This window comes from Amblyraja radiata, chromosome 14, assembly GCF_010909765.2.
Source record: "Amblyraja radiata isolate CabotCenter1 chromosome 14, sAmbRad1.1.pri, whole genome shotgun sequence".
Taxonomy (NCBI): domain Eukaryota; kingdom Metazoa; phylum Chordata; class Chondrichthyes; order Rajiformes; family Rajidae; genus Amblyraja; species Amblyraja radiata.
The window spans coordinates 56,517,939-56,537,731 of NC_045969.1; the positions used below are offsets into that span (position 1 = coordinate 56,517,939).

At 45.8% G+C, this 19,793-nt stretch overlaps 1 protein-coding gene across 1 annotated transcript in view; it reads right to left on the reverse strand.

Moving 5' to 3' along the window:
* The window catches only part of LOC116980257, a 75,819-nt gene extending 59,700 nt beyond the window's left edge, over nt 1-16,119 (reverse strand). Inside the window, exons 1-4 of the mRNA XM_033032310.1 lie at nt 16,039-16,119; nt 9,154-10,307; nt 7,324-7,519; nt 5,728-5,835 (exon numbers count right to left, since the gene is read on the reverse strand). Of these exons, the coding sequence (XP_032888201.1) occupies nt 5,728-5,835; nt 7,324-7,519; nt 9,154-10,307; nt 16,039-16,119 (1,539 nt within the window). The remainder of the gene's footprint in view (nt 1-5,727; nt 5,836-7,323; nt 7,520-9,153; nt 10,308-16,038) is intronic.
* Between the last annotated feature and the right edge of the window lie 3,674 nt (nt 16,120-19,793).

Consider the following 19,793-nt stretch of genomic DNA (forward strand, 5'->3'; position numbering starts at 1 on the left):
ATGATCACAAAGCCTCTTATGATTATTTCCGAAACAAGAAACATAGAAACATAGAAAATAGGTGCAGGAGTAGGCCATTCGGCCCTTCGAGCCTGCACCGCCATTCAATATGATCATGGCTGATCATACAACTCAGTATCCCATCCCTGCCTTCTCTCCATACCCCCGATCCCTTTAGCCACAAGGGCCACATCTAACTCCCTCTTAAATATAGCCAATGAACTGGCCTCAACTACCTTCTGTGGCAGAGAATTCCACAGATTCACCACTCTCTGTGTAAAAAATGATTTTCTCATCTCGGTCCTAAAAGACTTCCCTCTTATCCTTAAACTGTGACCCCTAGTTCTGGACTTCCCCAACATCAGCAATAATCTTCCTGCATCTAGCCTGTCCAACCCTTTAAGAATTTTGTACGTTTCTATAAGATCCCCCCTCATTCTTCTAAATTCTAGCGTGTACAAGCCAAGTCTATCCAGTCTTTCTTCATATGAAAGTCCTGCCACCCCAGGAATCCTACTTGTGCACCCTGTAACTGGTGATTCGCATCCTTTACATGATCGTATTGGTTTGTTGATTTGCAGGTTCTCAGGAGGCTATATCTCGGAAGAGGACTATCAGATCGTACTGTGGATGTTATTGCAGCAGCCTGGAGGAATAGTACCCAAAAGCAGTACATTTCTTACATAAGAAAATGGGAGGTGTTTTGCTTAAGGCAGAATATTTCATAACACACTGCAAACATCCCAGAAGTGTTAGAGTTTCTGTCAACTCTCTATTTTTATTTTAAGTTAAGTTATAGTGCGATCAATACTGCAAGGAGTGCCCTCTCTGCATATTTATGGAGGGAGTCAGAACAATATCTTGTAGGATCACACACTTTGGTCTGTAGGTTTATGAAGGGAATTTTCAATTCCAAGCCTCCTAGACCCAGGTATACAGAAATCTGGAATGTGCGGGATGTGCTGATGTTACTTCGTCAATGGACTCCCATTTCAGCTCTGTCTTTGGCCAAAGTTACCATGAAGGTAGTTATGCTCATGGCACTAGTTTCAGCACAGAGAGTGCAGACATTGCAGAAATTACATATAGATAGGATGGTAATAGCAGCAGATGCCATTACATTCTATGTCTATGATTTACTCAAACAGAGCAGACCTGGAGTCACAGGATATGTTGGTTTTTTCAGCATATCCTACGGACCCAAGACTATGTGTAGTGTCACATTTACGATGTTACATTGAAGCCACCAGAACCTTAAGAGGTGCAGAATCAGCATTCTTTATCAGCCATAAAAAAACACATAAGAAAGTGTCAGTGCAGACTATCTCAAGGTGGCTGAAGCAGGTGCTGGTTGATGCAGGGATTGATACTAACAAATTTAAATCTCATTCCACCAGGGCGGCATCAACATCGGCGGCCAGGGATTTGGACATCCCAATGGACCATATCCTCGCGACCGCCGGATGGGCAAGTGAACGGATGTTTCACAAGTATTACCATAAGGAGATTGCAGAACCTGGGATATTTGGTGGTGCTGTTTTGGATTCAGTGTTAAATTCCCCTCTGGGATAGAGGGGTAAAATTTAGTTATGATAAATAAACCATTAACTGATTGCATCAATGTTATGGTTATATATTGTTGATTGTTTCACTCATTCAGAGCCAATCAATGCAGTGAGACGCCTGGATTTGAATCTACGGCATGAAATCACAGAGCTTTGAAATCTTCACGTAGTCACTCACGTGACTCCGAAGTAAAATAGTAAGATTAAACGAGAACTTACCAGTTTGAAGTTTGATCTTTATTTTATGAGGAGTTACGATGAGGGACTACGTGCTCTCCGCTCCCACCCTCATAAAGGTCAGCTGGAAGTTCTGGTTTCTCACATCTTACTATTATGTTTTGGTAATTATTATCTGTGATTTCACACCGCTGCTTTGAAGATTGATGCGTGTGCGGCTGAACGGGGTCTTCTTCACGTTGTCCCTCATCGTAACTCCTCATAAAATAAAGATCAAACTTCAAACTGGTAAGTTCTCGTTTAATCTTACTAATGCACTTTTTAGTATAGGTTTCTTTCAATATCTCTGCTGTTGATCACCAAATACCCTACCATCGGCACCCTAAGTTCACCACTACCAGTGCTATAAAGAGGCTTCAAGAGCAAGTTAGAATCTAGGTATACACAAAAAGCTGGAGTAACTCAACATCTCTGGAGAGAAGAAATGGGTGACGTTTCGGGTCTCGATCCTTCTTCAGACCCAAAACGTCACCCATTCCTTCTCTCCAGAGATGCTGCCTGTCCCGCTGAGTTACTCCAGCTTTTTATGTCTATCTTCGATTTAAACCAGCATTTGCAGTTCCTTCCTACACGTTTAGAAACTAGGTATACTCTGGCATGTGACCCATTTCTTGAATTCTAATCTACATTATCTATAAATTATATGTCGTGTAAATGATGGAATATTCTCTATTTGGATTGGTAAATCTTCTTATTTGGCTGTTCCTCATGATTGAGGATTACTGGCTTCCACTCTGATGCCATAGGTCCCAAGGTGATTAGATGAGACCAATATGGGAACTGCAGACTCTATCACAATTATGGCAGAAACTATGTCTGACAAGGTGGAAGGAGGTGCACTCCCTTTGCTGATTACACTGGTCTTTTGTATTTTCTTGGTGCACGGGCTTGAGGTTCTCCATACCATCACAAACGTTCCTTCTCCACTCCTGTCATGTTATCAGCATTCCTTACCTACTTACTTCTAAATCTTCTAAATCAAACCGCCTCATTTGACAGGAATGTGATCAACAACATTCCAAAGCAGCCTGTAGATGACTCCCTAAGCAGATTATCATCACTTGAAGAAGTCAAGGGAGCCATCAAAACCTTGAAAAACAATAAGGCAGCTGGACTCAATGGAATACCAGCCGAGGTCTACAAAATTGGAGGTAGCCTGCTCCATTACCATCTGCATCAACTTCTCATCTAGATCTGGATAAATGAAGACATACCAAGAGACTTTAGAGACTCAGCAATTGTTATCATCTACAAAAGGAAAGGCGATCGATCTGGCTGCGGAAACTATCGTGGAACTTCCCTATTAGCAACAGCAGGCAAAGTCCTCGCCCGCATCATGGACAACCGACTCAAGCCTTTAGCCGAGAAGATCCTTCCAGAAACACAAGCCGGTTTTAGACCATCACGTGGAACAGCCAACATGATCTTCACAATGCGTCAACTACAAGAAAAATGTTGTGAACAACTTCAACCTTTGTACATGGCATTCATCGACCTCACTAAGGCCTTCGACTCGGTATCAAGAGAACTCTTATGGGTTATCCTATCCACCTTTGGATGTCCTGAAAAGTACATTTGAATCCTGAGACTCCTCCACGATGACATGCTTGCCACAGTCATGGCCAGCAACAGCAACTGTGAGCCGTTTCAAGTCAGATCAGGAGTGAAACAGGGATGCGTGATTGTCCCAACACTGTTCACCATCTTAATTGCGACAACCAACAACATCATCCAGGACGACCTACCCCCAGGAATCGAAATCGTCTCCAGAACAGATGCCAGACTTTTCAATCTTGCCCGTCTCAAGTCCAAAACTAAGACATCTATGAGCTCCCTCATCGAGTTCCAATACACAGCCGACAACTGTGTTGCAGCTCTCTCAGAAAATCATCTGCAACAGATCCTGACTGCCTTCAACAGTGCATACACGAAACTTGGATTTAACATCAACTCCAAGAAGACTCAGGTTATCTACCAATCGTCACCAACTGAGACAAATCGGAAAGAACCGTCAATTCAACTTGGTGAAACAACCCTGGAAAATGTGGATCACTTTCCGTACCTTGGAAGTCACCTCTCCTCCAATGTCGAACTTGATGACGAGATCCAACATCGTCTTAAGTGTGCTGGAACAGCTTTTGGACGTCTTCGAACGAGAGTCTTTCAAAATCGTGACATCCGAACAGATACCAAAATCTTAGCGTACAAGGCAGTGGTGATTCCAACGCTCCTGTTTGCATCAGAAACCTGGACACCATAACAACGCCATCTGAAAACACTTTAAAAGTTCCATCGACGATGTCTTCGAAGCAGCTTAAATATCAGTTGGGAAGACAGAAGAACCAACGTCAGCATGCTGAATCAAGCAAAAACATCTAGCATTGAAGCCTTCATCATCAAGAACCAACTAAGATGGGTCGGTCATGTTGTTCGGATGGAAGATGAGCGTCTACCAAAGTAAGCCTTCTACTCCCAGCTTAAAGAAGGCAAACGGAAAAGAGGCAGACAAAAGAAGAGATTCAAAGGCGCCTTAAAAGCCAGCATGAAGAAATGTGCTATCGACATCGACAATTGGGAAACCAATGCCAAGGACAGGAAACTCTGGCGAACCATCATCAAAGAAGGAACAGCGACCTTCGAAGCCAAGAGATGTGCAGAATTAGAAGAAAAGAGAAGAAAACGGAAAGAGAGGCAGCAACAACCAAAGCCCAATCTGCCATCTGGAATTACCTGTCCTGAATGTCGAAGAACTTTCAAAGCCAGGATTGGACTCATAAGCCACCTGAGAGTCCATAAAAACAACAGAAAGTAGACCATCATCGTCGACCTCAAGGGATAGCCACGACCTACTTATTAAGAACCAATCCTGACATTATTATCAAACCCACCAACTGAGATGTGCCATTTTAGTCTGGCAAGTAAACCTCTATTTGAACATTAGGCCACTTTTCACACCTAGCCACTGACTTAATTTCCTCTGTAGGTCTTCTCACAGTTTCCAAGCTGTAGTACCACAACCTTGCAGAACCTACTTCTATTTTCTGCTCAAGATCCACAAGCAAGACTTTCAAGGCAGACCCATCGTTTCAGCCTGCTTATGTCCCACTGAACTTATTTCTTACTACTATGACCCTATCTTTTCTTCCCAGCTCAGTCTCTTCCCTTTTATATCCCACTGCCACTTTGACGGTTTCTGATTTTGTAACCAGTTCATTTTTGCCATAGATTCAAATCTCTCATCACCTCCATCTCACATCAAAAAGGTCAAAAGGCCCTCCTTCACTTCTTCCTTTAAGAGAAACTCACCAGTTCCCTCCATCAACACATTCATTTGCTTGACTGCACGTTTTCTTCACATGTACTAATTTTTTCCAGCATTTTCTGTTCTTATTTAAATCTTGCAAGGTCTTTTCGGTTCATTTTGGGTAGTTAATTCATAATGTATGATCAAAGTAGATATCTGGTCACTGCCACTTGGGGTTAGAATAGGCAGGTGGAATTCTAAATCAATGTACAAATCAGGAACAGGAGAAGGCTTCTTGGCTTCTCGCAGCTGCTCCACTGCCAACAATATAAGTACCTCATTTGAGCACTTCAATCCACTTTGATAACTTTTCATCCTATATTTCTACACAAAGTTTTCAAGATTCAAGAGAGTTTATTGTCATGTGTCCCTGATAGGAAAGTTTAATCAAAGTTTTCAACTATTGATATAAAAATAATTAAATATTAGTTTTCAACAGTTTTCAACTATTCAACTATCTCAACTAAAAATGTTTTCAACTATTGATATAAAAATAATTAAATATTCATGATAAGCATTAACAATCATTCAATTAATGTGCAGTACATAGAGTTCAATTTAATAACATATGAATTGGTAGAAATAAATTGTTATGCAAATATTTCAGCTCAGTATTCTTACCTTAATAAGATATAATAAGAAATCGAGAGGAAAAGCTGCTAAAAAATCAGGCAGAAGCCAAGATTTGATGTAGTTTTTAGCAATAGCTTTTGGATTCAAAATAACCACCTGCAGATAAAGGTGGGCACATGTGTAATTGTACTCAAGTTTCACACAAAGAAAATTATAGACTATAGTAGGAACTAACTTCTGTGCAACCAAATTAAATTTACATTTCTCACAGTAATTAACAACTAATTAGAATATCTTTTGGTTGCCTGTCATATAAGAAAACAAAAGCTCAAATCTATCTTGCATTTATAAAAGCCTGCTTTTGGACAAAAACAATCAATTGTTACAAAAAATAAATGTGAAGTTACCCACTGATAGCAAGAGCAGAAAAAAACTTTCTTTGGTGCCAGTTCTTGGTGTATTTGTACAAAAATACATTAAATTAGTACAGAGGTAGAGCAAGTGGATGGGTGAAGTAACAAAGTGCAATGGAATGGAACAGGTTCAAAACTGCATACAATCTTGGTATTATTTCAGGAAATACATACTTGCCTTGTTGCAATACAGAAAATATTTATTGTGTTTCTTAATTAAGCAGATTGGAATTACACCGTTTGATGATCATAATTCTGGGAGGAGTTATCGTGGAAGCTCCTGAGGGAGTTTGAGAGGAAAGATGTTGAGAGACCATTTCTTCTGATGGGAGAAATCTAGAACTTAGAGGTACAGCCTCAGATTGTGGAGCTACCCATTTGAAATAAAGTCAAGGAGGGATTTCTTCTCTCAACAGAAGCGTGAACCTTTGAAATGCTTTATCCCAGAGAGCTGTGGAAACTAACACAATAATCATATTCAAGGTTCAGATATATTTTTAGGCTTTTTGGAAATGACAGTTAATGGGAATCAGGTAGAAAGGTGGCATTGAGGCCAAAGTCAGATCAACATCATGCTTGTTGAAAGTTAAGGTAAGCTAAAGATGTCATATTGCTTACTCCTGCTCCTAATTATTTCTCCTTTATCCATTGACCAACAATATTCATTGCTATATACTAAATATACAGTATATGGTTGTTATCTGCAAATTAACGTTTTACATTTGTTAACGTTATGCAGGTGTTATTGGGTTTATTGTCTTTTGCTAATTACACAAACTAGATAATTTCAATGGATTATTAACAATAAGAAATTATGGGTATGGGGTGACATATAGGCAAAATAGGACAAGGACAGTATTACTGAACCAAGAGTTTCTAAGTTGTAAATCACACAAAAAGAGAATTAAATCATAAAACCCAATTTTAACCCAATAATTAAATCATAACACCCAATTTATAGGCAATTTAGTTGATGCATTCCTTATGGTTTACTGCAATCAGGACTGAAAAATAAGTACTGAGAAATAAAGTGTTGAGATAAAGGAGTTGCAAACACATGCTAGTTTACAAAAAAAGACAAAGTGCTAGAGCAACTCAGAGTGTCAGGTAGTGTCTCTGGAGAACATGTATAGGTGACCAAAATGTCTGACCTGCTGAGTTACTCCAGCACTTTGTGCCTTTTTTTCATTAATTAAGCTGTATTGCACATAAAGATATTTGCTTTTCTTACCTCACGGTCGTCAGTATAGATGCCCGTTCTAAAATTTATAAGGATGTCAACAAGAAAAAACATGTCAGACCCAAAACTGAAGAATCGCCATCCAATTGTTTTTATGCCTTGATCTTTGTCAAAAAAAGTGATCCCAAGTGGTGTAAAAATAAGATTGAGGATTGTAAGCACCAACTTAAACAAGACATAGTAGCTCCTGTAAATGGAAAATCAACCACTCTATTTAACGTCAGTAGACATTAACAGATTAATTTAGAAAGCAATATAGATATACAAACTGAAATTATTCTAAAAAAATAGCTCCTTGACAATAATCCTTAATCAATGCTGCTCATTCCATCCCAAATTTAATATTTCAAATAATCTTTCACAAAATATACACAAAGAAATATCCTACAGGGCAAGCCAATGATGCCCACCTCTCAATTTCCGCAACTGTCCTTTATCCCCATGATCACTTATCTGTAATTGTACTGCATTTTATGGATGCAAGACACTGTCACCATTGAATGTGTGAGTGTTAATGTAAAAGAACATTCAGGATGGTCATTAGAGTGCCAATCAAGTGCGCATATTTGTCCTGCATGGTGTCAAGCTTCTTGAGAGTTGTTGATGCTGCACTCATCTAGTTAAGCAGAGGGCATTTCATCATGCCACTGACGTTTCTTGTAAATATTGGAAAGAGTGTCTGGAAGTGAGTCACTCACCAAAGGATAACTACCTAACCTCAGATTTTCTCTTTCAGCCATGCATTTATGTAGCTGGTCCAGTCGAATGTCTAGGTAGTGGTCATCGCTCAGGATACTAATGGTAGGTGATTCAATGATCTTAATGCGATTGAATGTTACCAGTACACAATTAAAACTGTTTCTTGATTGAAAGGGTCATTGCATGATCCCTTTGTGGTGCCAATGTTACTTGTCACTTATCACCCAATGCTTGAATATTATCTAGCTCTTGTTGCAAGCCAACTTGGGCTACTTAATTTGCTGAGCATTGCAATGGAGTTGAACAATGGTAAATCATCAGTGAACATCCCCACTTGTAGGAATATCATTGATGTATTAGCTAAAGATGGCTGGGTCTAGGACACGGCAACTCTTGCTGTAAGGAGTTAGGATATATTTTCAACAACCGTAACTACCTTCCTTCATATAATTCTAACCACTGAACTGTGGTTCCATTTGATGCTCACTGATTTCTGTTCTAGGGGGACTTTGATTATCATTCAAACGATGCCTTAATGTTAACAAAGGTCATTCTCACCTCATACCTTGAAATCAGCTCTTTGATCCACGTTTGACTAAGACTATGAAGAGATCTGGAGCCAAGTGGTCCAGGCAAAACATAAACTAGGTTTTGGTAACCAGGTTATCACTGTCTAGTGCCACTTAATACACTGTTGACATCAGTTTTCATCACTGGTATTAATTGGTTGTAGACTCTTTGGATGATAGTAAGATGGGGTGGGAGGAACTCTCCACTGGGTGATGTCATTGCTTACACAAAGGAGGCTGGTAGTTTTTGTTGGATGTTAATCATCTCATCACTGATGGAATTTTTCAAGGCACTTCCCTCTACCCAAAAAAAAACTCAACAAATCCAGCAGTGTTTTCTGTTTCATCAAATAAGATCAAATGAGATAAAATAACTTTTAAGTTGCAGAGAAAGAGAGGAGATGAAAGAACAAAACATGTCTACGAGAGAGTGAAAAGCAGAAGAGATTAAGTGTGACAATTGATGTTGGTGCAAATCAAATGATGGAACCATTTATATATTTGCAGTGGTTTGTATTACATTTGGATGGATTATTTGTGGTAAAATGTTTACCTGATGGTGTTATAAGGGTGAAAGATGAAGGTATCCATGTTTCTAGCACGTTCACATTCTTTCAATACCGCATCTTCACTGCCAAAAATATACAATGTCAGTTTATTTATTTGAGGCTCTCGTAGTTGCTGCACTTGATTACAGAGATACCTGATCAGTTTGCGAGTTTTAGTCTCTTCGACATTTACGTCAACAGAGACTGATTCTGATTTATACTTTGACAGGGTAATGCTAGTTCTTTCAACCATTTCTATTCTGAAGTCCAAACTGTTTTCTATTTGGACTTCATCATCGCCTTCTGTTTTCCAGTCTTTTGCAGCCTCTTGCTCCTCTGCTGTGGTGACAAATTCTTCGCTGTCCTTCACTTGCTGGGTGTGGTCTTCACTATCGTACTCAAATTCTTCCAAGACCTCAAGTGGCAGGTTAATCAACGGTCTCCATTCATCCCTAACAGCCTTAGTGTCTTCTACTGCAAATAACAACTTCTTAGGTCTCTGGTCATTATCTGTCTGCTCCTCCTGCACACTCTCAGTCCGTTGTTCATCGTCAATTGAAGTGTCCAACTCCTCGGTCCACCAATGATCCACGCGTATCTGCCACTGGGACCCTGAACTATGGCCTGCCTGCTCCTCCACACCCATTGAAGAGTCCAATCCCTCAGTTGTTTGGTCACTCTCTCTATTCTCCTCCCTCACACCTTGGGCCACCTGTCCACCCTCTTCAATTGAAGAGACCAGCGGGTTGGGCCCCCCACCGTCTTCAGCCTGCCCCTTACTCGCCCCCTGGGCCACCTGTCCATCGTCTTCCGTTGAGGTGACCAACCCCTCGGACTCTCCACCATTCCTTCTCTGCTCCTCCTTCGCATCCTCGGCCATCTTCCTCAACCGGACCTCAATCCCCCGACCACCTTCCCTTTCACCCTCATCTACTCTCCCCCGGGCCGCGACGTCGAGCTTCCCCCACTCCTCCCGCTCGCCCGCTCTGTCCTTCGGGCATGCAGGCGCGCCGCCATGATGCACCGCCTCCCGCCCCCTCCCCCAGTCCGGCCCCGGGCTGCGCGGGCCGTCCGCTGGCGCGAGCCCAACCGCCCGCCGTTTGAATCCGGGCAACGTTCCAGGGCCCGGCTCGCGCTCGTTCTTTAACAGACTTCTGGTCTGCACGGGTAAAAATAAATAATCACCGGCCGAAGGCAAATGCAGAATTAAAAGATATTCGGAAAAGATCGTTTCATTTTCCGCATTGATCGATTTGCAAGGTTCTGTGGAGAGTGAGATTTTATAAAGAAAATGCTTGGCAAGAGAGGAGCGGGACGGCGACAGTGATGAAAAAAATGGACACCGTGAAAGAAAGTGCTACAAGTATGAACAGATTCAGCTATTTGCCTAAAATCCGACGCGTGGAAAGAAAACAGAGAAATAACAACAGCGAAGAGAGAAAGGTGATAATGTAGAGTTGGAGACTAATTATGGTGAGTTGATTGGCGTCAGCAATCAGCAGAGAGATGTCAAGTCAAGGGTATTTAGTTGTAAGTATCGACAACGGAAGGGAATTTCTTATTTGCTGTAGCTTGACAGACCTAGAAACATAATAAGCAGGGCTGCCAACATTGGGTGAGAGTTGGGAGTGAGAAATTGCGAGAGACCAAGCCCCCTGCTGTACTCACTCTATACCCATGACTGCGTAGCGAACCACAGTGCGAACTCCATCATCAAGTTCGCTGACGACACCACTATTGTGGGGCGTATCACTGATGGGGATGAGTCAGAGTACAGAAGAGAGATCGAGCAACTGTCCATATGGTGCCAGCGCAATAACCTGGCCCTCAACACCAGCAAAACCAAGGAACTGATTGTGGACTTTGGAAGGAGTAGGAGGGGGACCCACAGCCCCATTTATATCAACGGGTCGATGGTTGAAAGGGTCAAGAGCTTCAAATTCCTGGGCGTGCACATCTCTGAAGATCTTTCCTGGTCCGAGAACACTAATGCAATCATCAAAAAAGCACATCAGCGCCTCTACTTCCTGAGAAGATTACGGAGAGTCGGATTGTCAAGGAAGACTCTCTCTAATTTCTACAGGTGCACAGTCGAGAGCATGCTGACCGGTTGCATCGTGGCTTGGTTCGGCAATTTGAGCGCCCTGGAAAGGAAAAGACTACAAAAAGTAGTAAACACTGCCCAGTCCATCATCGGCTCTGACCTTCCTTCCATCGAGGGGATCTATCGCAGTCGCTGCCTCAAAAAGGCTGGCAGTATCATGAAAGACCCACACCATCTGGGCCACACACTCATCTCCCTGCTACCTTCAGGTAGAAGGTACAGGAGCCTGAAGACTGCAACAACCAGGTTCAGGAATAGTTACTTCCCCTCAGCCATCAGGCTATTAAACCTGGCTCGGACAAAACTCTGATTATTACCAACCACTTTCTGTTATTTGCACTATCAGTTTATTTATTCATGTGTGTATATATTTATATCATGGTATATGGACACATTTATCTGTTTTGTAGTAAATGCCTACTATTTTCTGTGTGCTTAAGCAAAGCAAGAATTTCATTGTCCTATACAGGGACACATGACAATAAACTAACTTGAACTTGAACTTGAACCAAGCCTGACGGAGCATAGCGACGGGGAGAAGGAGGAGGAGGGTGTCCCCCTCCCATTGGTACGGTACGTTTGCATTTTTCAGCTTGAAATTGTGCAATATGGTGCATAATGTAGCGAGTCTTTTAACTCACACTTGAATACAATATATATGCTTTAAATTGGATTGGAGCGTTTTTGAAAGGGGGGAGGCTGTGCGATCACTGATCACTGGCCTTGGGGGTACCCGGTGAGGGAGTGGAGCAACCGAGTGGGGAGAGGGTGTGGAAGAAGGGTGTCCCCCCTCCCAGGGTAGGAACCTTTTGAAATTTGATGTATTAAAATCATGTTTTAGTGCACTGTAGAAGTATGATTTCAATGTTTTTTGTATGAAGTATTTTTAAGAGGTGACTTTTTAAGGGGTAACTTTATCCACACAAAGGGTGATGGGTGTATGGAACAAGCTGCCAGAGGAGGTAGTTGAGGCAGGGACCATCCCAACATTTAAGAAAAAGTTAGACTGATACATGGATAGGACAGGTTTGGAGGTATGGACCAAAAGCAGGTAGCGTAGCTGGGACATGTTGGCGGGTGTGGGCAAGTTGCGCCGAAGGGCCTGTTTTCACACTGTATCACTCTATGACTACATTATACCTCCACCATGCATGAATGCTTCAAAATCAAGTGATCGAATTTTATTACCATATACTCAAGCATAGAAACATAGACAATAGGTGCAGGAATAGGCCATCGGCCCTTCGAGCCAACACTAGCATTCAATATGATCATGGCTATTCATCTAAAACCAGTACCTCTTTCCTGTTTTCCCCATATTCCTTGATGTCGTTAGCCCCAAGAACTAAATGTAACTCTCTCTTGAAAACATCCAGTGAATTGGCCTGCACTGCCTTCTGTGGCAGAGAATTCCACAGATTCACAACTCTCTGCGTGAAGAAAGTTTGTTCTCATCTCAGTCCTAACTGGCCCCCTCTTTATTCTTAAACTGTGACCCATGGTTCTGAACGCCCCCAACATCGGGAAATTTTTTCCTGCAGTTACAGTAAGTGAAAATCTAGCAGGCAAGCAGGATGCTATCACCAACCACCCCCATTTGAAGTCCACTATCTTCCACCGTTTCTACCCAATGCTTGGTACTTACTTCCGGCAGCCACTGGTTGTCCTCCAGGATGTACCGAGCCGCAGCCTGATCCATGCCGGTCACTTGGGCGAATTCGGCACAGAGACTCTCTCTCCCCCCTCTCTTCCGCTCTCTCTCCTCTCAAACCCCCCTCTCTGTCCCCCTCAATCTCTCCCCTTCCCCTCTCTTTCCCCTCTCTCTTTCCTCTCTCCCTCTCTCTCTCCTCTCCCCCCTCTCTCTCCCCTGTCTCCCCCTCACTATCTCCCCTTCCCTCTCTCTTCTCTCTCCCCTCTCTCTCCCCCCCCCCTCTCCCTCCACTCTTCCCCTCTCTCTCCCCTCTCTCCCTCTCCTCTTCCCCTCTCTCCCTCCCATCTCTCTCCCCCCTCTCGTCGTCCCTCTCCTCTCTCTCTCCCCCCTCTCTCTCCCCTCTCTTCCCCTCTCTTTCCCCTAACTTCTCTCTCCCCCTCTTGCCCCTAACTCTCTGCCCTCTGCTTCCCCTAACTCTCTCCTCCCCTCTCTTCTCTTTCCCAAAAATCTCTTTCCGCTAACCTCTCTCGCACACCTCTCTCTCCCTTCTCTCCCCTTCTCTCCCCCTCTCTCCCTTCTCTCTCCCCCTCTTCTCTCTCTCCCCCTCTTTCTCTCCCCCTCGCTTCCCCATCTCTCTCTCTCTTTCTCCCCCCTCTCTATATCCCCCTCTCTCTCCCTCTCCCACTCCACACACTCTCCCCTCTCTCTCTGTCTCTCCTATCACCTCTCTCTCTCTCTCTCATCTCTCTCTCATCTCTCTCTCATCTCTCTCTCCTCCTCTCCCTCTCACCTCACTCTCCCCCTGGCTCTCTCTCCCCCTGGCTCTCTTTCCCCTCTCTCTTTCTCCTCTGTCTCTATCTCCTCTTTCTCTTTGCCCCCCATCTCTCTCTCTTTCCCCCGTTTCTCTCTTTCCCCCTCTCTCCCTCTTCCCCCTCTCTCCCTCTTCCCCCTCTCTCTTTTACCACCCCTCTCTCTTCCCCCTCTCTCTCCCATTCTCTCCTACCCTCTCCTCCACCCCGTCTCTCTCTACCCTCTTTCTTCCCTCTCCCCCCTCTCTCTCTCCCCCTCTCCCACCTCACTCTCCCCCCTCTCTCCCCTGCCTCTCTCTCCTACCGCTCTCCTCTCTCTCACTCCCCCTCTCTCCCTCTTCTCTCTCCATTCACTCCCCCTCTGTCTCTCCCCTCTCTCTCCTCTCACCCCCTCTCTCTCTCCCCACTGTCTCCCTGTCTCCTTCCCCTCTCTCTCTCTCTCCACCTCCCTTTGAGAGTCTGTCCCGGAACCGAGACTCTCGCGGCAGCGGCAGAGGCACAACGCCCCCGACGGCCCGGGACTTGCACTGTGCTCCATGGCCAGAGCTGCAGCGAGCGACTCGTCAGTCTCGCAAACACTCGACTGCCCGGCAAACACTCGCCAGTCCCGGCTCCCCGCAACTGTTCCCGCCGTTGGTTCTGCTCCCATCCCTCCATCAGCCCCGGCTCTCCAACACCCGCGGACCATGCAGTTTATCCGAGTTTTGAAATTGTCGTTGATCACAGAATTTCTCACCACAGAGCGTGAGAAATTTCTGATCAGCGTGAGGGCGTGAGAGTTTGCTTGAGGGTGTGATTCTCACGCTCAAAGCATGAGAGTTGGCAGCCCTGTATTAAGGTACCGATAAGTATATAACACTCGATAATACAAGATATTACAGACCATAATATTGCGAAATACGAAGTCTACAGCCTGTGGAAGAACATAGTTGCTGAGGAAACAAGTAACCACAGATGCTGGTTTACAAATAAAAACTCAAAGTAGCAATGTTACAAAATTTTTAATTTATCCCATCAGATAAAGCATAAACAGAAGTTTAATTTGACACCTAATTCACTTTCTTATCTTCAGTATTAAAAATGTTATGGCCATTTTCATACTCGGAAATTGGCATCTTGTTCCCTATTGCTTTTTCATTGACTTAACACAAAAGCTATGATCGAGAACATTTAAAAGCCCATAACTTTCTTAAAATTTAAGATAACTGAAATAAATGTTCAGTTATTATAGATTGAAGCATTCTGAAACAAATATGAAATAATCTTACTTAGATGACTTGAAATTAAAGCATATAATTAGTTAGTTACCTAATTGTAGCTAATTACAAAATTCAATTACTCGATCTAAACATCTATCCAGTTCTTAAGAATAGATTAACATTTTTAAATAGCCTAAATGTCCAAATAACATTCACACAAGAATTCACAATATAACATAATTTTAAAATCTCATTGTCATGGGTTTATAGGCCAAATGGAAGGAATTTAATGTTGGCCATTTAAATCAGCTTGCGAGTGGGATTTTCTGGAACGGGACCATTTGGAACGTTGAGGTGCGGTGATTTAGTCCCCCATATCGGCAGCAAATACACTGCCGGTTCATTCGGGGACAAAATCACCGTTTCGCAACTTAAAATGTGAATTAAATACATCTTAAGAAACACTTTTATACATAAAAATAAACTACTTTCTTTTACCTGTCCCCTACATAAAATCCGGCCCCGTTGTTGGCATTGACGGCTTCAGAAGCTGATTTTAAAATCACTCCAGCGATTAACTTGTTGGGCAATTTTTTTTAAAAAACACACAGAACGGCCGTCGGAACGATTCTTTAGCAACATCTTGCACTCCAACCAAATATAATTCAGGACCAGGTCGGAAAAAAAATGCGTTTTAACCCCGCACCCCCCCCTCAAACGCGCCAAAATCGCGCACAAGGCCAGTGGCAGAATTGCAGCGCCGCTGAAGGTAAGTATTGTAACATACCTACACAAAGTGCTGAAATAACTCGAGAGTCAAGAGAGAGAGTCAAAAGTGTTTTATTGGCACCAGGGACAGCAAATGTATGTGGCAGGGTACCCTTCCATCATGTACAATAAAGGAGCATCACATTCCAACAACAGCGATGCCTCCCTTCCAGACAGACTTTTATGCGCGCTTTGAGGTGTTTAACACCATGCCTGGGAGGCAGTCAACCCCTATCCCCGAGGAGCAGATAATAATCCTGGATTCAGCCCACGTGTGGAGAGCCCTAACTAGGGTCGACCTACGGAAAGCCCTAGGACCAGACAACATACCTGGTCGTGTGCTCAAGGAATGTGCTAACCAGCTGGCGGATGTCCTCAGATATTTTCAACATCTTCCTGAGCCAGGCTACCGTCCCCACCTGCTTCAAGGCCGCCACCATCGTCCCGGTGCCAAAAAAGTAATGTCTCCTGCCTCAATGTTTATTGTCCCATGGCACTGACCCCCATCGTGATGAAGTGCTTCGAACGGTTAGTCATGGGACACATCAAGAATAGCCTCCCAACCTCACTAGATCTCCACCAGTTTGCATCCTGCCCTAACCGTTCCACAGAGGACGCCATCTCCATCCTCCATGCAGTCCTCTCCCACAAAGACAACAAAAAAACACATACGCTAGAATGCTATTAATTGACTTCAGCTCGGCATTCAACACGATTATCCTAAATGCTAATCAAAATGGCGGCGGCGCGGGCGCATCGCGACGCCCCGTGTCTCCCAAGAATTGGAGAAATAGCGACAATTCCCCTACCTGTTTCAAGGCTGCTCACACGTAGCAGTCTTGTATCCCTTTCGTACAGCCGACAGGAACTTCTGGACTTCGGTTCCTGCGGCTGCAACAACTTTCTGGGCGATCTCCGTCTCGCTCCTGAGCTCGTCAGAGCAACGGAGCACCGGAGCCGCGGGGCTGGAGAACGCCAGCTGAGCCGCGGGGCTGGAGAACGCCACCGGAGCAGCGGGGCTGGAGAACGCAAGCGGAGCCGCTGGGGCTGGAGAACGCCAGCGGAGCCGCAGGGCTGGAGAACGCAAGCGGAGCCGCTGGGGCTGGAGAACGCCAGCGGAGCTGCGGGGCTGGAGAACGCCAGCTGAGCCGCGGGGCTGGAGAACGCCACCGGAGCAGCGGGGCTGGAGAACGCAAGCGGAGCCGCTGGGGCTGGAGAACGCCTGCGGAGCCGCGGGGCTGGAGAACGCCAGCGGAGCCGCTGGGGCTGGAGAACGCCAGCGGAGCTGCGGGGCTGGAGAACGCCAGCGGAGCCGCGGGGCTGGAGAACGCCACCGGAGCAGCGGGGCTGGAGAACGCCAGCGGAGCCGCAGGGCTGGAGAACGCAAGCGGAGCCGCTGGGGCTGGAGAACGCCAGCGGAGCTGCGGGGCTGGAGAACGCCTGCGGAGCCGCGGGGCTGGAGACCGCCAGCGGAGCCGCGGAGCTGGAGACCGCCACCGGAGGCGCGGAGCAACGGAGCGACAGAACACCAGCGCACACCAAGCCAGCTCGGCCGACCGGAAGCACCAACAGACGCCGATGCGTACGAAAGCACCGCCGGGGACGCAGAGGTGGGTTAAAGGCCAGGTTAGAGCTAGCCCCACACAGGCTAGCGATTCCTAGCCTTTTCCTCGCCAACGTGCGCTCACTGGCAAACAAAATGGACGAACTCCGGCTAAGGATCACCTCCCACAACTAGACCAAAGACTGCAACATCCTGACCTTCACGGAAACTTGGCTCAACATCGACGTTCCTGATAGCGCCATCCAGCTAATGGGGCGTCATTTACTCCAAGCGGACAGGACAACAGACTCTGGTAAGATCAGAGGTGGGTCTGTGCATGTATGTAAATAAAGCATGGTGCACGGACTCCACCATCATCGAGAGTCACTGCTCAGCTAACCTTGAGTTCCTCTTGGTTAGATGCAGACCGTTCTATCTGCCCAGAGTGTTTACCTCCACTGTTGTGACTGCAGCCTATATCCCTCCTGATGCTAATGCCAAGCTTGCAATGAAAGAGCTGCATACTGCCATTAGCAAACAACAGACTCACAACCCCGAGGCAGCCTTCATTGTTGCGGGTGACTTCAATCACTCCAACCTGAAGACTGTACTCCCCAAATTCCACCAACATGTCTCCTTCGCCACTAGAGTAGACAAGACACTGGACAAAGTCTACACTAACATGGCTGAAGCTTACAAAGCCGTCCCCCTCCCCCACCTTGGTCAGTCTGATCACCTCTCATTGTTCCTGCTCCCTAAGTACTCCCCACTCATCAGACAGGTTAAACCCACTGTGAGGACAGTTAAAGTCTGGTCAGAGGAAGCGGACTCCACACTTCAGCAGTGTTTTGGAAACACTGACTGGAAGGCGTTTGCAGCCCAGGCCACCCTTGACTCCAACACGGACATTGATTCCTACACATCCTCTGTTCTGGACTTTATAAACTCCACCATCAATAGTGTCACCTCCCTCAAACGGGTGACCATATTCCCGAATCAGAAGCCATGGATGAACAGCGAGGTCAGGCTACTGCTGAAAGCACGGGACACCGCTTTCATGTCAGGCGATGCTCGAGCCTACAGTTCATCCAGGGCTAACCTGAAGAGGGGCATCAAGAAGGCCAAGCACTGCCATAAGCTCAGGATTGAGGAGCACTTCAGCAACAACTCCGACCCCCGACGCATGCGGCAAGGCATCCAGGCCATCACGGACTATAGACCCACCAACACCACCCCCACATCCAGCGACGCCTCCTTCCTTGAGGAGCTTAACCACTTCTATGGCCGCTTCGACAGGGACAATCTAGAGACAGCCATCAAGGCTGTGCTCCCTGCTGATCACCAACCCCTCACACTCACCCCCTACGACGTGTACGTGGCACTGAGTAGGACTAATGCACGTAAGGCTGCTGGCCCTGACGCCATCCCCGGGCGCGTCCTCGGGGCCTGTGCTGCGCAGCTGACAGACTTCTGGACTGACATCTTCAACCTGTCACTTGCCCAAGCAGTTGTCCCTATGTGCCTTAAAACCACCTCCATCGTGCCGGTGCCAAAACACTCTACTGCGGCAAACCTCAACGACTTCCGCCTAGTTGCACTTACTCCCATCATCACCAAGTGCTTCGAGAGGCTGGTCCTGGCACACCTCAAAGGCTGCCTACCCCCCACATTGGATCCCTATCAGTTTGCCTACCGCAAGAACAGGAGTTCGGAGGATGCCATCTCAACAGCACTTCACTCCGCCCTCTCCCACCTCGACAACAGAGACACTTACGTAAGAATGCTGTTCATCGATTACAGCTCAGCATTCAACACCATTATACCCTCTAAACTGATCACCAAACTCGGTAACCTGGGCATCGACCCCTCCCTCTGCAACTGGATACTGGACTTTCTAACCAACAGACCACAGTCTGTTAGGTTAGACAAGCACATCTCTTCAACCCTCACCCTGAACACCGGCGTTCCACAGGGCTGTGTGCTGAGCCCCCTCCTCTACTCCCTCTTCACCTATGACTGCACACCTGTACATGGTACTAACACCATCATCAAGTATGCAGATGATACAACGGTGATTGGCCTCATCAGCAACAACGATGAGTCGGCCTATAGGGAGGAGGTCCAGCTCCTAGCAGCATGGTGCGCTGACAACAACCTGGCCCTTAACTCCAAGAAGACCAAGGAGCTCATTGTAGACTTCAGGAAGTCTAGGGGCGGCACGCACACCCCCATCCACATCAACGGGACGGAGGTGGAACGTGTTTCCAGCTTCAGGTTCCTGGGGGTCAACATCTCCGATTACCTCTCTTGGACCCACAATACCTCAACACTGGTCAAGAAGGCTCACCAGCGTCTCTTCTTCCTGAGGAGACTGAAGAATGTCCATCTGTCTCCTCAGTTTCTGGTGAACTTCTACCGCTGCACCATCGAGAGCATCCTTACCAACTGTATCACAGTATGGTATGACAACTGCTCTGTCTCCGACCGGAAAGCACTGCAGAGGGTGGTGAAAATTGCCCAACGCATCACCGGTTCCTCGCTCCCCTCCATTGAGTCTGTCCAAAGCAAGCG